The sequence below is a fragment of the Chrysemys picta genome, chromosome 4 (genome assembly GCF_011386835.1).
Source record: "Chrysemys picta bellii isolate R12L10 chromosome 4, ASM1138683v2, whole genome shotgun sequence".
NCBI classification, from domain to species: domain Eukaryota; kingdom Metazoa; phylum Chordata; order Testudines; family Emydidae; genus Chrysemys; species Chrysemys picta.
In genome coordinates, this window is record NC_088794.1 from 73,306,282 (window position 1) to 73,331,481 (window position 25,200).

At 40.0% G+C, this 25,200-nt stretch overlaps 1 protein-coding gene across 14 annotated transcripts in view; it reads right to left on the minus strand.

The window, feature by feature from the left end:
• SHANK2 (SH3 and multiple ankyrin repeat domains 2) overlaps window positions 1-25,200 on the minus strand; it is a 640,917-nt gene that overhangs the window by 16,675 nt on the left and 599,042 nt on the right. For 9 of the 14 annotated variants that reach the window (XM_065592634.1, XM_024100174.3, XM_065592632.1 and 6 more), the window contains 5 exons: window positions 9,868-9,927; window positions 9,491-9,621; window positions 5,806-5,917; window positions 5,436-5,609; window positions 1,554-3,963 (listed from right to left, as the gene is read on the minus strand). In XM_065592634.1, the coding sequence (XP_065448706.1) occupies window positions 1,554-3,963; window positions 5,436-5,609; window positions 5,806-5,917; window positions 9,491-9,621; window positions 9,868-9,927 (2,887 nt within the window). The remainder of the gene's footprint in view (window positions 1-1,553; window positions 3,964-5,435; window positions 5,610-5,805; window positions 5,918-9,490; window positions 9,622-9,867; window positions 9,928-25,200) is intronic. The other 5 variants (XM_005304567.4, XM_005304566.4, XM_005304565.4 and 2 more) reach the window with 2 other exon arrangements.

The window sequence follows — 25,200 nt, forward strand, 5'->3', positions numbered from 1 at the left end:
AGGATTACATTTAATATTACTGATTAAATGAGTTATCTAACTAAATCGAATAATGCTATGCTGAGAGTGTGAAGTAAGATTTAAGTGAAAAGTGATATTTTATCCACCACAATCAGTTATGGAACTGAATAAAATTTCAATACAATTATAATTGTTGAGTAAAACTGCAAGAACTCTGTTGTATAAATAGTATTGTAAAAGAAAAACCACACCAGTTCTTAAACATAAACCTAAATAATTCACATCAAAATAATGGATACTCTGTGTCTCAAAGTGATCGCAATTGAGAGAACTCTTGTCCAGTTGTAGGCAACCATCCTCACTTCAGATCAGCTTCTCCCATGAATTTTAGGTTTGCTCTGTTTACAATTGGCCATATATTTTATGGGGAGTTTTCTTTTAAAAAGTAAACAATACAATATATCCAATATTTTGACTACAGTCTCCATATAGTAGGCATCATACATTACTGCAGTATTCATTTTGGGCATTTTCCTGCTCTCCTCTCTCAGGCAAAACTCTGTTTCAAGTCAATATGAATTCTGCCACAGCTAAGAAGGCAGATCGGGTCTTCTTGGCAGGGCCGGCTCCAGGCACCAGCTTACCAAGCAGGTGCTTGGGGCGGCTACTTCGGAGAGGGGCGGCACGTCCAGCTGTTCGGCAGCAATTCAGCGGACGGTTCCTCACTCCTGCTCGGAGTAAAGAACCTCCCGCCGAATTACCGCCGCAGATCGCGATCGTGGCTTTTTTTGTTTGTTTGTTTTTTTGTTTGGCTGCTTGGGGCGGCCAAAACCCTGGAGCCGGCCCTGCTTCTTGGTGCTTGTCTACACATTGGGGTAATGCGAGCACTACTGGGTGTGATTTCTAAACAGCATTAATGTGTTGCACATTAATTCAAGTATGTAGACCGTGCTGGTTCACACTAAAAATTCCCTACTGAACTTTAACATAGTACTGTTTTGAGCAGCACTACATTAAAGGGCATTAGGGAACTTTTAATGTGCATCTGCGGAATCTATGAACCAATTAATGTGCAACACATTAGTGCACATTGCTGCTCCATGTATACAAGCCCTTCAATCTAGTGTCCACAAAAACAGAACTTAAAATGGAAACAAATAATTATAAACTTCCCGCTGGTTTCTGCTTCTTGCTTTTGCTGTTTACTGAACTGTCCTCGAAAGGAACTTCCACAGAGATGTAAAATGCGTGTGTTAAAGGGGTGGCATTCTAGCTAAGGGAATTACAATGGAGCTAACTGTAGCTGGTAGGTAGGGGTAGACTTATTGGCCAATGTGGTGGCCTCAGAAAGTGGGCTCATTTTTCCAATGAAAATGTACATTATTTTATACTGGAAACTAGCAGAATAAGCGGGGGGAAATTGTCAATTATATAGTGTATTTATACCCTAGGCTGATCTTTAATGTTATCAAAATTGTTATGGTGGAGCCTGCTTATGTAAATTCTCAAAAGCATGCTTTTGTTTAAGAAACAGAATAACTACATCTTGAAAGAAGTACAGACCTTGTTTTAATTCTTTTAGTTTCATTTACCTTGTACTGAGACTTGCAGTTTTTGTTCCAGTAGGCGACTCCAACCCTTCCCCTGGCTTTGAGGATTTCTCTCTGTTCATTTGTTGTAGTATTGAGTTCAATTCACTAATAACGTTAGCCTTTGGGCCTGAGAGAATTGGGCTTTTTACCTCAGTTACATCACCCCATAGCTTGGAGGTCCTTTGCTGTAAAACTTTAGCCGTACTGGGCTGTGCAATGATAGGAGGTGGGGGTGGAGCAGGTGGAGGGATAACAAAGCTATCTACAGTTTCTTCAATTAGAGCATCTTTGTAAAGTGCATTGCTTTTGTTGATTATGGGCTTCATTTTTGGCTTAGGAGGTACTGGGGGTTTGTCCACCAGAAATGTTTGCCCATCTGCATAGACTGTACAAGTATCCAAGTTCTCACCACCTTCAGAGGATAAGGTAGAGATGCTGGACACTGTTGAGATAGTGCTGGTTGTCTCTAAGTGATGGTCACTACTAGATCGACTGTCTACCTCCTCAATACCAGAGTCGGTGACATGATCGAAACTTTCAGGAGGTGGCAGAAATGAGGCAGGCAAACAGTTTGAAAGACCCACTTGTTTTTTACTGTCTAAAGAATTTGTTGATTGATTGGGGTTAAATGAAACAGATGTAGGTGTTCCATTTTTTCTTTGCTTAAGTAAGTCCGTTAGAGCAGAACCTGGAGCTGAACGGTCATCGGGGATATCAAAACTATTAGCAAATTCTAAGGGAGGAGGTAATGGCTCAGTAAAAATAAATTCTTCATCAATATCAATAGATGCTAAAGGAGGTGGAGGGATGCGAAATGGCAAAATGACAGGGTCATCAACAGAGCTAGCTGCTACAATAGTTTTGCAGGGAGATGCAGGTGGCTCAGGTGTAGCAGATACATTCAACCCACTTTCTGCTTCTTCACTATCTTCTGGCATCTCTGATGGAGAATTGTCTGGGTTCATTTCCATTTCAACTCTCTTCTCATCATCTTCAAGGGTGTCATCAGACTTTGCTGCATCCACAGTATGAACCATTAGTAAACCAGCTGATTTCTGCTGTGAAGTATCCACAATATTTATCAGCATGTTTTTCTTTTCTTCAGGCTTCTTCTCTTTCCCCATATCTGTTTCATATTTGTTTTCAGTCTCCTGCCTTCTCAGTGGGCCACGTGTATTTTGCCTGGTAGCAGCAGCAGTCACAGGAAATGTTGTTTCATTATTAGATCTCAACTTTGTATCAATATAAAGTGGTTTATTAAGGTCTGCTTTACCGGTTTCTCCTTTGCCTGGAGTTTGTTGCGTTTGTTCTTTCATGGCTCTATCTCTCGCAGAGAGCGCGAGTGCTAGAGGTGAGTTTGGATCTAATAGCTTTCCTGTGAGTGGGTGAACATAATTATCCGAACTGGACACATTAACGGTCTGAGTTGCAACCATATTGTTTTCAGTAACTTTTTTTATGGATGAGGAGTTTAATGTCCTTGCATCACTTTCATTGCTAGGTTCACTACTATTAAAAAGATTTTCAGATTCTCTAGGTGCGGGAATTGGAGATGGTGACATAAGTTGCCTAAAACTATCTTCATTACTAAATACGTCCTCATCGGTAAATTTAGATTGCCTCATACGTGGTATTGGGGGCATCAGGCCAACATCCTCATCTCCCAAGTCTGTAGAAAGGAAAGCTGGAGAATTACGCCTAGCTTCTAATCTCTTTTCCCTGTCCCTCACTGCTCCAGCAATGGCTGCTGCAAATGGACTACTGACGTTTAAATTATCATCAGGTCTGAGCTGTCCAGGCTGCTCTGAAGACTGAGGGTCAATCTCCATACTGCTTCCTTGGCTGCTTTTCCCACTACTGCTGGTAGATGGTTCTTTCACAATAATTGTTGGAATTGGAATAGAACAGGTCTTTTCTGGACTATCCTCGACATTAGACTGTTTCACTAGCATTCCCTTCCGCCTTGCTGGTTTGGCTGGCACGTAAACTGCTTTGCTTGCTATCTTCCCAACTTCAGAATATGGGTTTTCCGGCATCTGACCCCTCTTGTTTCTGAAGTTTGCCTGCAATGCGACATTCCTACTATACAAGTCCTCAGAATCTAGAGAATAACGGTCCAATTCTCTTCTGTAATACATCCCTTTGTCCCTCATTATTGTTCCCACATGTTCAGATCTACCTGAAGAAACCTTTGAACCTGAATTCTGATTAAATGCAGGTTTAATTGTTCCATAGCTTCTTGATGTTGGAGATTTGGGAGAGTTATAAAGGGAGGGAGAAGGTGGTGGTGGTGAAGGGGGTAGAGACTGTGGTGGAGGGGGGATATCTTCAGAAGTGTCTGGCATGGATAGACTTCTGGTAAATTTCAACATAGGAGGAGCCAAAAATTGACGTTCTTCCTCTGTTATTCCTAAAAAAAAGAAAATGAATAAAGGAAAAACTTTAAAAATTTGCAATGTACTTAAATCCAATGTTATATTATTTCCACTAAAGATATGACCCCAAGGGAATGTCTACACATCCTGCAGGAGTGAGCCTCCCAGCCCAGGTCAACAGATCTGGGCTAGGAGAGCTCATGCTACTGCACTAAAAATAGCAGTGTAGACAGAATTTTGAAATTGTGGGTTGGGCTGGAGCTCAGGCTCTGAAGCCCACCCTGCCACCCTCCCTAAGCTTCAGAGTCAGAGCAACAACTTCAAAGCACTGTTTACACAGCTATTTTTAGAGTGCTAGGGTGAGCCCTGCTAGACCAAGTTTGTTGACCTGAGTAGGGAGGCTTGCTCCTGTGGGCAGTGTAGACATGGCATGAAGCATATTTGAAATAATAAAACGTGGCTGGCTTGTTCATTCCTGCTCATTAAAAGTTCTCTAATGTTGATTTTTCCATAAAGCCACATGCTAGTATTAGAGAGGACTGAAACAGTAACAAAACTGAACTGATTACTGATTGTAGGCAAATGCTTTTGTTTTATGTACTTTCAGGGCCAATATATTTCTCTTCAAAAGAAAGTGAATGTATGAAAAAAAGACAAAAACTACTCAGAGCAACATTAAAGATTCTGTATGAGTGTGAGGTAATTGCATAGAAGGGAATTTTCTCTGAAATATATCAAGAAGGGAAGGAATTCTTATACAGAGAAACTGTGTGTCTGGCTATAGCAATCCAGAAACACACAAAGTAATGCTATGCTTACACAGCAAGTACAACATTAAAGCATTTCTGGGAATTTTGCCTGTATTGTTTTAGTAAAAGGAATATATAGAACCATCAATATTACATAAAAAGTGACATTTTAATTTTGGATAACATTTTTCAAATACAATTAAGTGACGTAGAAGCCTAAGTTCCCTTTTCAAAAGTGTTTTAGGCACTTAGGAACCTCCTAAGTCCCTTAGATGTTTTAGAGAATGTTACCCTCTGTATTAGTGGTTCTCAACCTATTTACTACTGTGGGCTGCATATGCAGCTCTCTGTTATATGGGCCACATCCACACAGTATATACACTACCTGAATGGCCCTGAGGGTGTCATATGGGCCAAAGCTGTGTGCTGATTGGGCCACAGGCAACCCACAGGTTCAGAACCACTGCTCTATGTAATAAAAGTAATTTCTGATTTTACTCAAAGAGGATGGCATTTTGTATAAAAGGTGACTATGCCATAAGACAACATTTGAAAATATCGTGGGTATTTTGCTGAACAGCTTTACACAAGCACAATGCTGCTCATTAGTTCAGAAATACCTTGAGTAAAGTAGATCAATTTTAACAGAAAATGCACCAAAAACTAAGTTCCCCCCCCCAGTGAAGAAAAATGATCACTTTGAATTTAAAAAGTGAGCTTATTTTATACATTTATGACCAGTAGGGTGCATATCACACCTTGCATAGCAGATGATGGTATTTTCATGTCAATACACACGTCTGAATGACTCTTAGCTATAGCTGATTTATCACAATAGATCTTCCTCAATTCTTTTTCTTTGCACTTCCAAAATTCTGGCCTTCCAAAATTCTGGCAACTTTCCATAGCCGTTACAACCCCATAACTCTTGCCTAAAGCGATCAAAGCAAAACATGGAAGTTGTACTAGTTTTCATGCAAACTGATTTGTTTCTTGAGCTTTGGATCAGAATTAACTAATGACTGAATTAAGCTGAGGAAAAATCGAGTCAAAATGTTTTAAGCAAGAACAGAAGTTAATAAAAGGTGCCAAAATGAATGTGTAGAATTTACATGAGAAAAATTTTACCTATAGATTTTTGTCTTCTCATTGTACCCCGAGGTATACCTAGAAAAAGACCTTGAGGAGTCCCAGGTACAGTAGGTGGCATCACAGCAATACCCTGTCTATCGTACATGGACTACAAAACAAAACAAAAATATTATGTACAAAAGGGCAATGTTAGAGAGAGACACCATGAGAAAAATAATTCATCTCCTGTTCCACATACTACTTTGTTATTCATCTTAAATAGTCAGTGGTCAAATAAAATTATCTATTCTTCTAGCACACTTTAAGGGTAAATTTGCAGGTATCACATTTCTGTTTATTTCCCTCCCAAAGACATTGCCACAAACTGCACCGCTGTTCAAGTCACCATGCTCATAGATCTGGGTTCTAATATTTTGACATAGAAGAGAGACCTTAAATTTTCTGGGTTTAGTGTGTTAATATTCAGAGTTCTAAATCTGCTTATACTACACAGACAAGTAGTATAAGCAGATTTCAAATGGAATTATTTGTGAGAGTCAGAATTTGGCCCTAAACTTATATTTTGATTTTATGAAGGTTAAGAGTTTTGACTAGGAAATTATGGTTGAATAGCATGGTTTAGCATGATCATCAGGAACAACAGAATATGATCTCAGCACTTCAGAAATATTTTGTTTTTCTGGAAAGAGCTAGGTCTTCTTCAAATGGTCTCACCATTGAATCAGAAATATTCAAGATCAAATTGACAGAATTAGTGACAGCAGTTTCCTATCTAGGCTTATTCTGGGCCTAGATGCCTGTAGGGTATTCATTATAGGCAGAGCTGGGAATGCTGCCAATAATTAAGGCTACCTGTGTATAACCGCCAGCTTTAGCCATTTGGGATGAACTTTCCTATGCTAGCTATCTGGCTCGTTCTAAAATTCTATTTTATTTTTTTAAAGGAAGTTTCAGCTACTATGGTTCACTTATTTTCAAGAACAAGGATAGGGGAAAATGCATTGTTTTGCCCATGTTAAAAAAATATTCAACTATATAATTAGGAAGCTCCAGGGCCTCCATGTTTTGCAGAAGGGACTTGAAGTTTGGCAGGGGTACACCCTGGTGTCAGCGATGCACCTTTTGCTATCTCTCTGAAAATCCACACAAATTTGGCCAAGTTCTCCAACAATTGTAGTTTGCAGATGCTCAGAAGAGACTTGTTAGGGCTCGGCAATTACAGTCTCCCATATTTCGTGTGCACTGCCATGCTCCAGTCCAGGGGCTGAGCAGGAATTTCCCTGCCATTGCGCCAATTGCTTGGGGCCTATTGTAGTGCCGGATATGGAAAATGGGAGCAGGAAAACTGTTCTGCAGTCTTAATGCTCCCCATGTTGGCACGCAGGCAGTGATGAGGAGGAGGAAGCTGCCTGACTGGAATGCAGAGGGGGAGGAATAGGGAAGTGGTTTTGCAGGAGCAAGAAAGAGGGGAGGAGCCAAGGGACTCCGGTGGGAGGGGGCAGAAGCAAGATGGGTTGGGTGAGAAGGACAGAGCAGGAAGGGGTAAGAAAGAGGTTAGGATTTTTTAAACATAATTATGCAATAAATTGACAATTAAAATGGGGAGGGAGGTGGGAAAATTAAAAATACAAAGATACATCAAGTGGCTGTTATCAAACAGATGAAGGTGAGACAGAAAGCCATCTTATTTTCCACTCAGTGTGGAATACATGCAGATCAACAGAAGAAATTACCCCTTATAAAACAGATTATGGGCACATCTCAGAACATGGAATAATCAGTAGTCTTCCTCTTTCTCATTAGTGTTTATCCCACTCCTAGGGCGCCCTGATCCTCAAGGGGTGAAGCCCCTTAATTCTTCCCTCCTCTCTCAATAGGCCTGGGTTCTTTGCACTTGGTGCCTTCACCTGGCCTCCAGCCCAGTGCAAAACTAACACACATTTGGCATTACAATTTATAGTTACAGGGAATCTAGGACCAAACAGACTATAGGATATAAAACATGTTATTCCTGGAAAGGATAGAGGTAAATTGCAGATGGCCTCAAGTCCCAGCTGACTCCTGTCTCCAAGTGCAGGGAAGGCCTACTGGGCTCAGCTGGCAGCCAGCCCTCCCAGGATCAGTGGAGCCTTAGGGCTCCGTCTCTTCTTTGTGGAGTTGGGAGACCAACCCTGCTAGTTATGAGACACAAAATGGCATCTCCCTCTCTCTGCAGAGAGCAACTCTAGTACTGCTTCCCCTTTGGCTACTGTAACCGGACTCCTTTAAGTTGGATCTGGCCACTTTGGGGACCATTTGTGGGTCACCAAGCCTTGAAGAGGAAGGATAAGGATCTATTATTTTTGGGATCAGGAGGGGGGCTATGTTAGCAGGCAGCAGAACACTTCACAAAAAATGATGGTCTGCAACTCCCTAAAAGACACTGCTGCTTATCCTCAATCTGTACCCCCTGATCTGTCTAACAATGTATAGGTTGTCCTCCAAGTGCCTCAATGATTTGTGGATTTTATACTCACAACACTCTTTTGAGGTAGGGAAGTACTACTCCTATTTCACAGATGGGAAACTTAAGTAGAGAGATACTAGGGCTCAGATTTTCAAAGGTATTTCAGCACCTAATCTAGGCCTGAGAATCTAGACCTAAGTGACTTGCCTAAGGTCACACAAGAAGTCATCGGCTGAGTCAGGAACTGAACCATGGTCTCTTAAGTCCCAATCCAGTGCCCCATCCTTCCTATTTGTAGATGTCACAAGCCTATTTATTTTCTACAATACTGCTGATATAATTCAGAACACTCTGGGATTCCTTCCTCTGCAGCTGACAAGAGCGAAGTGAATAAATAAGGATTGGTGCTACTTCAGTGGAAAATAAATGCAGCTAGACAGTAAGGGAAACATTTATTTTTTTCCTCATAAGACTTTACAACCGGTGGAAGCAAACTCAAATCTGAGGGTGTCTACATTTGGGACTGGGAGTGTAATTCCTAGATAAAGGAGAAACACCCATGCTAGCTCTGATCAAGCTAGTGCACTAAAAATTGAGTGTAGCTACAGCGGCACAAGCACCCAGAAGCACTAGCTGCCCCAAGTGTGTGCCTACCATCTCCAATGGGTATGTAGTCAGGGCAGCTAGCTCTTCCCGCTGTTCGTGCCTGCACTCTATTTTTAAGGCATTAACTCAATCAGAGCTAGTGTGGTTGTGTCTTCTTGAGCTAGGAATTACACACCCTATCTGTAGTTTTCCAGGATATAGAACTTCAGTCGTTAGTGCTTTTTATAGCATTACTGCTGTCTCCTCCCTCTATAGATTACTCAACTTTATCTAGTCAAAACCAAAACAAACAATGTTGTTGGGAGTAAATACACCCAGTAATGAGACAAGGGTTCATGTTAGATTTATTGTCAATGACAAAGCTTAGAACGGTGATAAAGAATAATCATTATGATTAACTACATTTATAAACCCCCCATTGCTAGTGTATATATAACAGCTTGGCAACTAGTGTGTATAAAAAGACTGGACTTACTAAAGCAGTACTATAGGGTGACCAGACAGTAAGTGTGAAATATCGGGACAGGGGGTGGGAGGTAATAGGAGCCTATATAAGAAAAAGACCCAAAAATCAGGACTGTCCCTATAAAATCAGGACATCAGGTCACCCTAACTAATTAGAACCACAACTTCATAAGTGAAAGCAAGAATTTAGTAGTCACCACTCACATTCATATCTGTAGCTGAAGGAAAGCATCTACTGGAAGGCCGCGGTTTAATCGTTGCCACTCTTGAGTCCACAGTTACATTGTCTGTAATTCTTGATGGCTTGGAAACTGGTACAATTTCATCCACTTTATCTGTAACATAAAAGTATTCACTAAAATAAATATAATTTGTCCAAAGACTGAAAATCTAATCTATTGCAAGGTCAAAGGAAGAGTTTTACTTTTCAAAAAAATGCAAAGAAAAAGGGTGGCTTTTTTTTTTGGCATTTTAACAAGGCAATGCTTGAGCATCAAAAGTCGTGCAAGCCGAGCACTTATTTATTGCTGCTGCGTAACATGCATGCTTTAGTTTTAAGCCTGCATGCATTTAATGTTTACTTAGTGTGACTCGAAAAACAATCCTCTTCTTCAAACCTTCAAAATGTGAAGGGAGAATATCTATATAGAAACGGAAAGAAGACCTTTAGAGATAATGAACCCGTAGAGCACTGTTTCACATAGCGATAAGCAGACAGTACTTAGTCACCAGAATTTCAGTGATATTTTGGACAATAACAAGTACTTCAAAAGTGCTCTTTATGTCTATTCTTCTTCTCCAGTAATTACTTCCTAATCTATTCATCATGTCAGTCTATTAAACAATATAATTTAGCATTATTGGAAACTGCTCCATGTCTCTCTGTTTAATTAAACTTTAAATGTGCTTTATATTAGTTTTGGTTAAAACAATCATATATTTGTGGTCAGAAATAGGGAAAATTCCAATCTGGATCAGAACTTTCCCAACTCTGGGGAACAGTGGTTCAGAACTGGGATTTTGATTCAGCATGCTATATAGTGATAGGAACCATCTGTGAACATGTGAGATCCCTCCAAGTTCAGGAGTGTTTGGACCCAGGCCCATCTCCAGTTGTGACTATAAACCAAATGCAGCAGTAATAGTATTTAATATTTTTAGCACTAATATAATGCCTTAAGTCCAAGGATCTCAAATCACTATGCAATCAACCATATAGTCTTACAACTCCCTTATTACAGGTTGGGAAATTGAGGCACGGAGTAATTAAGTTACTTGTCTAAGGTCACTGAATGATTCAGTCTCTGAACTTGGACTAGAATCCAAAACTTATGCTCTAACCAATAGCCTTCGCAATGCCCCTTTCATCCTATCTTTTGTTCCTGTGAACTCACAGATTACAAACTGGCACTATATGTACTACCCCAAGGCCGGTAATCATGCTAAGCTAGGATGGCATTTTTCTTTTTAATTTCTCTAAAGCAGTAGGGCACCAGTCACACAACCTATGTGTATTCACAGAAGTAATGTACTAGAACCAACTAGAAGTGATTCCTTAGCCTGGTAGCTCCTCTGGTCTTAGGCTTCCACAACTTAAATTTTTTACAAGAATTAGTCAAGCCACACCTTACTTTTCAGGAATTAAGTATCGTGTGTCTGCATCTCAAAGGTTTGATAATTTAGTTTAGGAGAAAATAAGAACTAGTGCATTAGGTTGTTACCGACTTAAAAACAGCTGTGCAGGAGTCTAGAAGTGGCACCACCATGTAAAGTATCAGATTTGAGCTTGATCCCTCACTGGAAAAGCAGCCATGCTTGGGCTCTAGGAGTGTGGTAAGGGACAGGAAGTAGGCAAGAGGAAGAGAGATTTGTCTCTCCCAGCTCTGGCTGGTGCATAAAAGGAGGAACTACATTCAGCCTTCTCTGCTTGGAAGACTGTTGCTCTGGGAGAGGAGACTTTTGGAGCACTGGGTGACAGGGAGAGAGCAGGAGAGGAACAGCTGCTAGAATTATTAAGTTGAACGTTGTAGGTGGTTGGCTTACTCGGAAGTATTACTGTCTGCTTTCCACTGGAGTTAATATTACATTTTTTTGTTTGCTTTATTTCTTTTCACATAATAGACCATCCAGGGGGAGGAGAGAAAAAAAAAACACGCTTAAAACCTTCACAAGCAAATTAAATAAACATTTTAAAAAAATCACATTCCATATGGTCTTAACAGTAATTCAAACTGTGCACTTTCCAGAAGAAAATACCTGTAACCTTCTGATGGGCAAAAAGTATCAGAAAGCCATGGATTTAGCCTTAAGCATTTGAGCTACACAGAAAAAAATATGGCTAGGTTGCAGAATCAAGTTTAGGGGTATCTACCATTGATCACAACAAGGGCATGGGAATTTCATGTTACATCTCTCCAGCCCTTTATATGATCCCAGAAGACCAAATACTTGTTCTTGGGATCCAGACAGAGGGGTGTTTTGGGGACTGAAGCCCTAGACACCCAAAATCTGTAAATAACAAATATACCATATAAAAACGTATTCCCTTTATTTTGAACAGACACATAACCATACACCTCTTCAGACAACAAAAAAACTACAGGGAAAGAATGATGAGGCTATGACAGACACTTGAAAAGCATGGAAATATTCATTTAGGGGATGAAACATACATAATCTCCAACTGTACTGATTTTGCAAGACAATACTGGAAGTCAGATCTTAGTATTTGACCTGACCACAATATCAGTTTGTACAGATTTCCTAACAAAATCTGATATTGCTACCACATTAGCTTGTGGGGAACTTTATTCTTTGCGATTTTACAGCTTTAATGTTGTCAGCTCCTCAGTCCTTCTCACCCTATAGCTGCTCCCATTCAAATTGTATTTGGTTCCTTTCCAGTCGTAGCTGAGAACAGCTGAAGCAAGTTGGAGTGGTGAGGGAGAAGTTGATATGATTAAGTTGTTCTGCAAAAAAGTGTTTTTAGGGGCATCTTGCACCTAGCAGTGGTTCTAACTGCAGTAGAGGCAGTGTTGCAAATGATGCCCAACTTGTCCTTTTGCACTGCTGTCTTTGATCAGAGCACAAATGTAGAACAGTAAGATGGCATTTTAAAACTAGAACAAAAATTTTGAAGCTTCCAAAGCAGCTAGGGTGTATGTGGGGTGGAGTAAAAGTAATCCAAAATGGTAGCAGCTACATGGCGGGTCCTGCAGAATACACCAGAATCTTAATATATGGCCCCCACATTCCATCACACTTTTAAAGTGACAGCACTATGTAAATAAATACATTTTCATTATATTATTAGATATGTGCTACCTATGTCAAGAGAGTCAACTGGCCTTTTCTTGACTTCTATGTAATTCCACTATAAACTCATCCAAAATAAATAAAAAAGTAGATATTTAGGGCAAATTTTTCAAAGGGCTGTACCCTTAAAATAGGTTGTTCACGTCCGCAGTAGTAGTGTGCAAACCATGTTTGTGCCAGTAATGCATTTTCAAAAGGCAGCACACTGGAACACTTTTTGTCAACTTTGCTAGTGGACTTCTCCTCCCCCCTCTCCTTTTTTGTGTTTTGACATATTTTTGTAATATGTATTCTTGCACCACTAAGAGGGGCTCTCACATGATGATATTGGAAATGTATTTATTTATGAGGCTACCTATATAAACAATTTTAACAAAACAAAATTTAGAAGAGGCACAGATGGGGCGCAAATGAAATGCAGGTGCAAGAATTTACACCTGGCATGAGTGGTGTGTTGGTGGCATGGCCAAGAAAGTGGACCCAAATGGAATTCTTAAAGGGTGAGCACCTGCATGCAGTTGGTCATAGGAGAAATATTTTGAACTAGAAAATGTATCTGCAACATGCCTACACCAGGGGTCAGTCCACACCAGTGGCATTTCATCATTAACCCAGTCATTTAGCAAAATGCAGCCACAAGCAAAACAAACTGTTATGAGGAGCAGTTTGTGGCTAATTAATACAGTAATAAAATGTTTCCTGCTCACATTTTGACCAACTTCAGTCTCAGAGAAGGGGAAAGGGAAGAGAAGTGTCCATTGGCTCAGCAGCCAGAGTACAGCCTGAGTGCATCCGTAGGACAGGATTTTTAGGACAAAGATTAATGTCCAACATTTGTCAGAGGAGAAATTCAGTACGTTTGACAATCAAACTCTCCTGAATTTTAATGAAAACTTACATGGGGATCTGGAGAGTCAAACACAGGTGCCATGCTACACCTGAGACTGCTCAAGGGGCTCTTGATAACTGGAACCTTTCAGAGGACCACAGAGATATCACAAGTATAAGCCAGTCTGATGCCTCTGCATGCATGCAGCAATTTCTGAGTGCCACTGTATTAAATTTCCCCGAGAGAGACAGCACCAACAATCATAAAATAATTGTATTCCAAAGTGCATTTTCCATATGTCCTGCGTGCAACTGATCACACCTATATTTTGCTCAGGGCACTCTCCCCTCAGGAAATTAGATGGCCTAAAGGGACGGGGAGGAGTTCCATTCTATCAGTGTGCAGGTCATTTGTGATGCAAAAGTTTTAATCACAGACGTAGTAGCACAGTGCCCAACAGCATGTCATGACTCTTACATTCTCAGGAGGTCTGGCTGCTAGGTAAGTAGCATTGTGATGTTTAAATTAATATCTGTGGTATTACTAGGGTCGGTCTCCCCGCAATAATATATTTATTTATTGACGAAAATGTACTTATCCCATAAAGACATGGCTAATGACTCCTGTTCCAAATCCCCTGACTCTCTCAGAGGAAAATTATAATGCTGCCCACCCATCAAGCCACCAGATGCATTGAAGAAGGAACTCTAAAAATGAGAGTCAGGTGCCTAGTGGCACATTACTGTACAGGCCCCACAATATACCATATAATCCTGGCAAGACTGCATATTACACAACATAGCCAAGAGATGTGGACTAGCTCCACCTGAAGGGCTAGAGATTGACCTTGTCAGACCCACAGAGGATAAGAATGATCATGATCCAAAAAGGCACTTACAGGCTAACCCCAACACCTCAGGCCAGCATGCCAGAAACACCAGGCAAAGACTGATTGAACACAGTTTCTGAGGCTAGTATTGCCAAGACCTGTATACTTACCACGAAGTCCATAATGCTTGCTCAGAGGGGATGGGGGTAATGAAGAAAAAAAACCTCAAAAAACAGCTGCCTCAAGAAATGACTTGTATTTGTAAGAAAAGCAATGAATGTCTGGCACAGTGTAAAAAAATGCTCTCATGAGGCTAAAGTGAAAGAACAGAGGCAAATGTTCTTCAAATACCAGCAGCACACATTGTTAACAATGCAAATATAAACTACAAAATGTTAGACTAATCTAGTCAGCCAGAATACAATGTTAGCCAAAATGTAGAAATGGTTGAGTTCTGCCACTCATGGCCTTATGGCTAAGAATTAAAAGGACAGGCACATAAAAAAACCCTAAAAATCCTATCGTTATTGTGATTATTTTTTCTTCCCTCCCCCTTTTGCCTGGCGTGTAGGCATGGGCAACGAGGCCCTCTCAGTTATGGCTCTCTGCAGCCGGCCACTGCGACGAGGCACAGTGGCCTGTGGTGGTTCTCGAGAGACACTTGTTCCTTGATCCCCTGGTAAGTATACAGTGGAGGCTGCCACTGCATCCTCACCAGTCCATGTCGAGGCACTGGTTAACTCAACATGGGGGGTGGCTCTTTGGGAGATACGTGTTTCAAGGACCTGCGTCCTTGGCTGTTTGAGGAAAGCTAAAATCTCAGACAGGTAGTTATGGATGGCTCTTGTGGATGTAGCCACAATGCCTAGCTGCAGCTCCATGCGGCCCATGGACTGTGACATGAGACCCATGGACTGTGCATGCTCCCTCTTGATATTTTCCAGCAGCTGCACAATCCTACTGTTGGTTTCCATCAACAGCCTTTCCCCCTCTGTTAGGTGGGGCTGCCCTCTCCAACCCTGATCCCTAGGGACAGGCTGAACACCATGGTGCTCTTCATTCATTTCATCATTCCCCTCCTCCTCAGGAGAGTCACTTTCAAACTGAGGAGTCCTACTGAGTGACTGATCCCCAGGAGACTGTATGTCCATTGTACACTCTGGAGTCCGCTCCGGTGTTTGAAATCCCTCAAAATCTTCCCCAACGTTGCTGTGCGTTTCTGATGACGACAATGGCCACTGCCAACTCTCTGTAGTTCTGGCTGGTGAATCTTCATCGGAAGCAGGCTCTGAAGATTCCTGTTCTTGTTCAGGCGTGGAGGGTGAGCTCGCTCTCTGACGTCTGGGTTGCCCCGAGCATCCAGGAACCTCCCCATCTTGTTCCCCAGTGACATCTGGCAATCAAATAGAGGAGCAACAACCACTGTATCTGAGGCCAGGAAGATGGAGGAATCTACATGCATTGGACAACACATAGAAAGAAGCCAATTGGGAAAACCACAGTGTTTGTGTTTGGGCAAACAGAAGGGCAGACTAAAGTTTAGTGGCTGAACTGGGTATGTGGCAGTTGAAGTTACTAACCACTTTATATAAGTGCACATTGTCCTGCACCCATAACACACACAGCTGTGCTGAATCCCACGGCATAACTACCAATACACCTCATTGTGATTGTGACAAAGTGTCAGTGAACCTCTCAAAAAGCTCACCTATGAATTGCAGTGGTGTCACAGTCAGAAATCCCTGTGATGAGCTCAGGGTCAATTGTCCAATTGAGTCTCCTGTGGTGTCAGATGTGCTCCACCACTGGCCTGTGTGGTAGCCCTTTGCTGTTCTGAAGCACTGCTGGCTATCTTCTCTTTTGTCCGACGTTTCATATCACCCCTCCACCCCCAGTGTTTTGGGTCCCCCCACCCCAATCATAGCTGTTGAGCAACTGTGGTTGCCAACAGCATTTATCCTGTGAGCAATGGCCTCCCAAGCCTTATCTTTTCTGTATGCATTATTTTCTCACTGCTTTCTCCAAACAGTATGTGATCCTATTTGAGGACATTGCTCACCAGGATTTTTTTTTTTCATGTAAGATAAACTTCATTTTGTGTGTCTTCTCCTGGCTGTGTCTTCCCTTGACTGAGGACGTTTGGTGGAAATGTGGGTGCAAGTGCTTCCCTGTGCACAATTTAATATGGAAGGAGGAGTGGTTAATTACACTATTGAAGAGGACATTGCAAATGTGCTTAATCTAAATCCACCCATATATAAAAATATACTCCCATCAACTGAAAATGACTAGACTTTTTGCACGCACATCAATCATTGGCTCTCATTACAGTAGGATCTACTCAGCACCATTTCTGATTTGTTCACATTTGTGGCTGGAACCCTCACCCTTTTCATGCTTGAAACAAATAAGTAATGAGTCTATCACATGTTTTGGGGAGACAATTTGATTATAAGAAATTTATCTGGGGCTGTTCATCTAAATAATACAATAATTTAGCCCAAAGAGCTTGCATTTTTCACTCTCAGGCCAGGGCTATGTGGAAGCACCACTGTAAGACTATCACATCTAAGTAACAACAGCTGCTGATCAGCACTAACTGGTTGTTCTGTAGTGTTAGTGCTAGGATGCCATATCTATGGCCTGGCACCTCAGTCTAGGAAAACATTGCTCTTTGAGGACTACATTCTGCTCTTTGATACACACCATGTGCTACTCTTAAGAACTTCAGCTGGAGTTGTGCATTTCTGTCTGATGGGTGCTTTTGAGATCAGATTAATCATTTTTGTTAATGGGCTTATTGTTTGTTCAGGAGTTCCTGGGGTGATTTTTATATATATTTTTGTTCTTGGTTTTTAGGACCCCTTCTCAGAGACCCAAGGATCCCTCAATCAGCACATTTACACATCTACATCCCTGTCTGTCTAGATTATCATTAGGGTCCTCATCACTCACTATCTGAATGCCTTGAGTATTATATTTATCTAAAGGGCTACTTACAGTTAATGATTTAATATAATTATTTAATTTGATTAATTTTTATGCTGGATATTATTTGTGCATTTAATACATTCACTACTTTAAAGTATTCACATTCAAAGTATTCACATTCGGTCTGTGTCTGATTGGACTGTCCAGTTGCATGTTTTATGGAAAGTGAGGATGAGATTGTATTTGTAAAAAGGTATGAGCTCCTTATGGAAATGAATATCAGGGACAAGTTGTCATGCAATCATTGGCTCTTCCACAGCATGAAAATTTTGAAAGGAACTTTGACATTATCCCTCTGTAATACCTGCTGCCTTTGCAACTCTATTTCCCCTAAGACAGCCACAGCTTTTATATTTTAGCAAATATCTTTTAGCAGCTACAGTGTAGGACCATGAAATTAATTCTCAACACTTCTCTATTAAAGTAGACATGCAAAAACAGGGGACTTCTTTTTACCACACAAAGCAAACACACATTCCAGTTAATTTGTATGGAATCAGAGAGATAAAGGGAATATATATTTTAGTTGTGCCATTGGTCATACAAAGTGAGTCATTCTTTTGATACATCATCAGAAATTTCCCCATATTTGAATACTCCATTCTCCTGACAAGCACTTTGAACAGAGCCCTCCTAACAATGGTAAATAATAGAAGGAGTCAAATAATGTTTTTTAAAAAGAGTAAAAACTGAAAAAAACCCACTAATTTGTGAATATTTTTGTCAACATCACTTAGTTTAGTTTGATTGGTGGGGGGGGGGGCATTATTTTTGTTGTTTGCACATATTTGGGCACCTGTCAGATATTTATGAAAGTGTCCGTGACCCTGGAAAGTTTCACAAATATTAGCACAAGTGGTTATTTCTCTAAAAACGGAATTATGAAAGTTTACAATTTGTCATTCTCCTACTTAAATATTTTCTGTCTCCAAGTCAGGGAGCTGAAACAGTATCATCTGGCATAGTATCATCATCACACAAATGACATATATTCTAAACAGTTTGTGAATAACTAACGGGCTGATAGATAGTTATTAAAACTATTGGCGAATACTTATGAATAATGAATACATTCACAGATACTGGGATAGGTTTGCTAACTAGCCACTAATGAATAATATAAGTTATGAATTTAGTCCCTTTTTCATAACAAAGCACTCAACAACTCAAGTAACTATGTTTTTGTAAGCTTTATTAAATATGGGCATGGGGGCATCACAGGCATAGCCTTACACATACTTTCATTCACTGCAGGGCAATCATGGAAACTTTAGCTCAGGGTCAAGAGCTCACACCAGTGTCGAAGGTATCAGTTTCTGCCCAAGAAATCCTTTCCTTGATGACTAAAGGTTGCCCTGATAAATTCAGACTGGAACTCATTAATATAATGGCACCAGCTGCTATATTGGAACTGTGAAAGTTGTGTGTCAGCTACCATAGTGGAAATGGAAAATTCAGTTTGCCTAGAAACTGTACTGCTCAGCTGGAGGAATGGATGGCCAAGTGGCCCACTGTGCTGATAACTGGTGACAGGAGGATTAAAATCAACTGTTACCTGAACTAACTGCCTCAACCCTACCTCCTGGCAATCGGCTGACTCCTCATGAGCAACAGTAAATATGCCAGGTCATTGGTGCAACAGAGACCATAAATATCTAACAAAATGTGAATCAACAAACCAATTCTGTTCTTAACTGGCTTAAACAACATTTCTCTCTTTTTAAAAGAAGTTTTAAACATAGTGGGCACAAGCACCATGTTGTGGCTGCCCATGATGCAATGCCAATGGCAAAGGGAAATGTGAGGAACTGTCCAGACTCCCTCTGGCCTCAATGATAATTTGCATCCAATCAAATAATGCCCGTACCCACATAAGGCAGCTTGGCAGCCTGCTTGTTCACAGTGGTACATAAGACTGCACCGTTAAACACCTGGCGTACACCTCTGACAAAGTCATTTTATTTCCTGGCAGCATACAAATACCTTAAGGGGTGAAGCAACAAGCTTTGATGGTCTCATGAATTTTGGACTCATTCCATGTCACTGATCCCACCTTGCCCTGACACAATGAGATTTTAGCCATAGCCCAATCTGTCCAGTAAGGAAGTAAGAAAGGAGTGTGCACATGGTGAGCGGGGAAAGATACCAAGGATCTGGCAGTTTAGGGCCCGTTGCCCTTTTAAGTTTAATGTTTGGTCACACAGTATGCACCTGTTTTCCAAAATCAAAATCAGATCTCTGGGGGATGGTTTCTGCTTCAGCCTACTGATTCTATTGCATTTATCAACGGACCTGACTATTTCTTTAAGCTGGCCTGTGCATCGTGACTAACGACCCAGTATTATAGGCCTCCCTCTCCTCTGTGTTGTCAAATGAGTCCTCTGTTTCTCTGGCAAAAGACAGGACTGGCTGATTATGTGACCACTGTACTGACACTTTCATGTGCCTGTTGCACTCAATCAGTCTTTTCTGATGTGGTAGCTTATGCAATGCGGTAACTTCTTCTGATGGCCAGAGTGACACGTTTGTCATGTCTCTGTGTTCATTATTTTGTGTTTTCCCATTCCCTACTCTGTATATAGCAAACTACATATTCTGGATGCTACAGGCAGGACGTCTGCTAAATAGTGCCAGGAGGCAGGACTGTACCAGGTCTCTGGAGACATGGATAAGGTCATGGTGTTGGAGTACTGCCTTGTAGTGCTGGGTCCTTGCACCATGAAAGGCGTTGTCACACTTGCATGGTATCAGTCCTTCCAGTTTGCCAGTAAACATATTTAGAATGCTGGAGATTGTTTACATTGTGTTTTCTGGTTTGTAATCCAAAGACAACTGCAAGGCCTACCCAGCTGTAGGGATAGCAGGCCAAGAACAGAGGACAGGCTACACTGGGCATTGGATAGCAGACAGACTCTAGGGACAGCAGAAGTATTTAATTAATTTTTGTTCATCTGAGATAATTTGAGAGACTTAAGCCTGTGTTGTGCCTTACCTGCCACTTGGACTGGCAGTGGATCCCTCCCCTGAAGTGTGCTGCTCTTTAAGAATCCCTCCTTTTCAAATCCCACAATTTCTTTTTCACCTCTGCTACTGGATCGTTGCCATTTCCATTATCTTTAGTTTTCCCCACAAATGGAGTTGTTGGACTTGAGTTGTGGGGCAGCGTCTTCCTGCTGACAGGTAGGTGGAGATGTTCCTTGGGCACAACAAGTGTAGCCAGGAGCTCAACAACAGCTGTAATGCAGTTGAGGAGCTTCCTAGGACCTGCCACTGCTGCTCTGGACCTGGGCCTCTGCCTGTATCTGCATCATGCCTCCTGTTGCAGGTGCATTTTTCAAACTGCTTAGGTACCAAGGTGATAGGTGCCTTGTAAATACCTAAGATAGATACAGACAGAAACTGTGCCAGGCACAATCAATTATACAAAACTTAATGCAATGCCAATTGCATCTTCATGCTGTGGTTTCACCCACCTTTTCTAGCATCTGCAATCAACCATATTCAAAGATTCTGCATGTACATTTTTCTTTTGAAAACTGATGGCCATCCAGTGCACCCATCCCTCCCGCACTTTCATGCTTTTGAAACCTTACCCCTTCATGTATTTAAAGCACACAAATTCTTGATGCACTGCCTTATCTAAATGTAAGATTGCAAAGTTCATCTCAATTTCACTGCTTTCACTAGCACACACAATGTAGGCTGCTTTTTTTCTTGTCATGAATCTGCAAAAAGCACTTATTTGTCTTTGTCAAATGGCAATGAGACAAATATACCTTATTATCTAACCCCTCCCTTGGAACAACTAGATGCATCTAGATAGTACTGGAATCAAAGGTATACTCAGTTATGCACAGGTATTGGAATGCATGTGTATTTTTAAAATCTGTTTGTCAACTATGTGCATTTATTTTTTGTCAAAAATTTAACAGCTTTTGTGCAATTATTTTTGGTTTATGGAGAATTTTCATTGTTTTTAGCAGAGAGATCAGAATCAGAAGTAAGTGCAAATTAGGTATGTGAAGTACAGTGGGTCTAGGCCAATGTTTATAAGCTTGCATGCTTAAAGTTAAGCATCTAATTAAGTAGATGGCTGGACTGTGATGGGTTGAACACCTGCAATCCCCATTGTGTGCCCAGTAGATGTTCATCACCTCTGAAAAATCAGGCCACTCACTTATGCAGGTGTCTAAAGATAGAATTGCATTACTAACTTTAGGCAGTCATGCTGGAAACTGTTAGCCTTAGTTACCTATACAAGTATGATTGGGTGGACAAAAAATTAGCTCAAAAGAAGAACATTTAGCAAGGAAGACTGAAGTATAGCCATCTCTTTAGTGCATGGGGTGATAACAGGGATGGCCTCAGCCAAAACCCTGATTCTGAAACGCCACCCTGAAGGGTAAAATCCAGATCCAAATTTGCAATTTGGGATTTTCGCTTGTGATAAGAAAACAATATAAACCATCAAAATCTGCCAAATTCTTTTAAAATAGAAGTATAATACAGTAATGCTAAGGTTTTAAAACACTGAATAGGTTAAGTGACTAGTCTATGTCAGATTCAAATGGCCTCTACAGTTTCTTTTTTAAAAAGATACCTGAGCCAAAAAAATTATACATAATAATAAAATATTTACAGCTTTCTATTTAAAGTTAGGCCGATGTTCATAGATAACATAATTTTAAATTGCTCCATGGTGGAGAATTTGCCACAGCGGACATATATATTAATCAGGAACAAATGTGGACCACCAACTTGCAAGATGCTCGATGTGGCCACAGGGCTCCACTCAAACAGCAGTTTGCAGGATCACACCCTAATTATAACACCAGTTTCAAACATTTACCACGGGGCAAATACTATGCAGAAAATTTAACTTCAGTGGGTAGTAAAAGGAGAAAGTAATGCTGGCTTTTACAACATAGTTCCAAATAAGCTACAGTTTCTAAACAGCATGAAAGTAAAGACAAACCATCTAAAAAAAGTCTCCTTTTAAGAAAATTGGATAGAAATACAACGTGTTTGTTTTGAAATACCTCCCATTATACTGGAAGATCAAGAAAAAGATAAAATATCTAAAAATAAATATTAAAACATAAAAACTGTTTGCTGGTAACAACAGATTAATTAAACATATAAATCAATCACCTATAAACATCAAAACATGATACATAAGAGTATTTGGCATATATCTATTCACAATTAAAAGGAATCTAGGCTATTTTTCCAAGCAGGCATTATATGTACTTTTATGATTCAGTATTTTCACCCCAGTGCATATAGATCATGTTTGCATATTATGAACATACCATACCCTTAAAAGATAATTCTAAGAGAGGCAGATACGGACAAGTGCTATTTTTAGTATGTTAAAATTCTTATTATAGGCCCAATTTTCAAGCACCATCTCTTTAACAGTATGTCCAATATCCAAGAAGCACAAAGGCATTTAAAATGTGCCTAAAGCCTTAAAATTCAACCTATCTTACAAGGAGTTGCCTACCTTGCAAGGTCATTGTGTATCACTGGGTCCCTGTATACAAAAAAAAAAAAAACCCACAAGAACAGAAAATAAAAACAAAAAACCATTCCCCATCCTGCAAGCCAGGTGGGATTTTAAGGACTGAGAACAGAAAATGTCATTTGAATGTCATGTTTAAGAGACAGCATTTGAAAACTGGGCTCAGTCAAGGAAAAAGAAAAAGAAAAATTAAGACACACAGAAAGAAATAAAAGAAATTAAGTCATTTTTGCAATCTTATATCCTGGGAGACATGTCGTTTTCACACCAAGGAAAGAAAATCAGACCACCACGAGTTATCCAAAACATTTATTTTAAGCTTTATAAGAAGTTAATGAACATGGAATAATGAACAATTGAAGAAAAAAGGGAAATGGCAAGAAAAAAAAATTTTTTTTTGGTGAGATGCGGGAGATTGTCGTGCATCTCCCTGGTTCCTGAAAGAGAGAGAGAACATATTAAAAAAAAAAAACTTTTCTATTTATGCAATTGTATCACACTGGAAACATCTCTGCCCTTTTTTTTTTTACTGCTCATAAAGAGCCCGCTGCTCTGAACACAGTACTACATATTTAATTGATGATAACTCATAAGAATTTTCTTCTCACAAATGCCAGAGCATCCCCACTCACATGGCCACAAATGCCACAAAAACGGTTTCCTTTGAACACTTACGATTTTTTTTCCAGCTTTTCCCACACTGTTGTCTTATTTGGATGTGAGGAAACCTTCTTCAATTGCTGTTCTGTGGCAAAGAAAAACAACTAAGTACCTGTTATGAAAGGGCTTCATGTTTAGGAATAATCAGATTAATGCGGTTTAAAGTAATAAAAATTCATAATAATAATACTGATTGCAACTGACAGCTGTATGTTAATGTGGAGACTTAAAAAATCCTCATTTCTATTCATGACAGCCAACGTTTTCAAGAGGGACAATTTTATGTGCCCAACTTGAGACACAGACCCTGACTTTCAGAAGTGTTCAGCACCCACTGTTTACCTACTGACTTCAGATGAAATTGCCAGAGTTTGTTTCTGAAAAGTCAGACTCAAAGCATTTACAGTTGGGCACCCAAAATTATGGATACTTGAAAATGTAAGCTAAGTCTTTTCTTCCCCCAATACTCTTACTCCAAATACTTTTCTATTTAATATTTTAAAAAAACATAGCTATGGCAAATATATGGGTCAGATTCTATTCTCTGCTACACTGGTGTGAATCCACAATAAATTCTCTAAAGTCTAAATAATCACTCTTAGCTACATCAATATAAATGAGGGCAGAATATGTATAATCACAAAAATAACAGAGGCATACAAGTTCTGAATACTGTCCTCAAAAACCATTACGGCATGTCCTAAGTAATGGTAACAATTCAAAGATTCATTATCATTACTTCTGACTACAATATCAACTAACACTTCCAATAAGTAACAAAAATATATTACTTACAAGAACATTCTACAGGTACTCTTCATTAAACCTGGAGCTGAAGTGCCATTTTTTTCTTATCTTTCAATGTAGTGTCTGGTGAAGGTCTGGAAAACCTTTTTCCTATTTACAATCAATGTTGGTAGCGGAAGTTATCAAGGGAGTTGCAGAAGGGGTGTTGTTGTTATTTCCATTTTATTTCTGCAGACAAATCTCGATCCTATATTCCACCACGTTGAAATTAAAAATGGTTTCTGAATCCAGGGCCTTCTGTGCATGATTTCTTCAAACAAGTTAACTTTTTTGTTTCAACCTTAATATAGCATTCACATATTTATTTGCTCTGTGATTTCATTGTTTCAGATGCCATTAAGGTGTGCCACCTTTGAAACAATGGACAACAGTAATGGAATGGAGTATGAATGTTTGTTGGAGGACAGAGCCAATAATATTCATTTTGAATGCTATTAACTGATATTTTTCTCGTAAATAACTACTACTACTTGATGCCAGATACCCGTCAGACTTCTGTGCTGATGATTATTATATACCTGCAAGATTGTACCAGCAGGTAATCTGGCCAAAAGTAGGGAGAGTCCTACATCTACATTTACACCTTAAGCCCAATAAACAAAAATAGATGTTTTATTTTTGAAATGGATACTAAAAGGATACCCAAGGATGCCATCTAAAATTTTCCAGCCATCACTACCCCAGTATTTTGTAATCCAAATTTATTTTCCTCTCATCTAATCCATACTTTATTGTATCACAGTCTTAGGTAGGCTCAGCAAAAATGGAATTATATCTGTGTTATCGCCATTTCTTAGTTTCTCTCTTGACCTTTTAAAGTTCTCTACTCCTGCTAAAACAGCTAATCCTTGCTGTTCTCTGCAGAGGCCCTAAAAATCTGAAGTTGCTTGATAAATCAAATCTATTCCTTGCTAGCAAAATCATGAGATCTTTGGACCTTTTTGGATGTAGAGCATGTA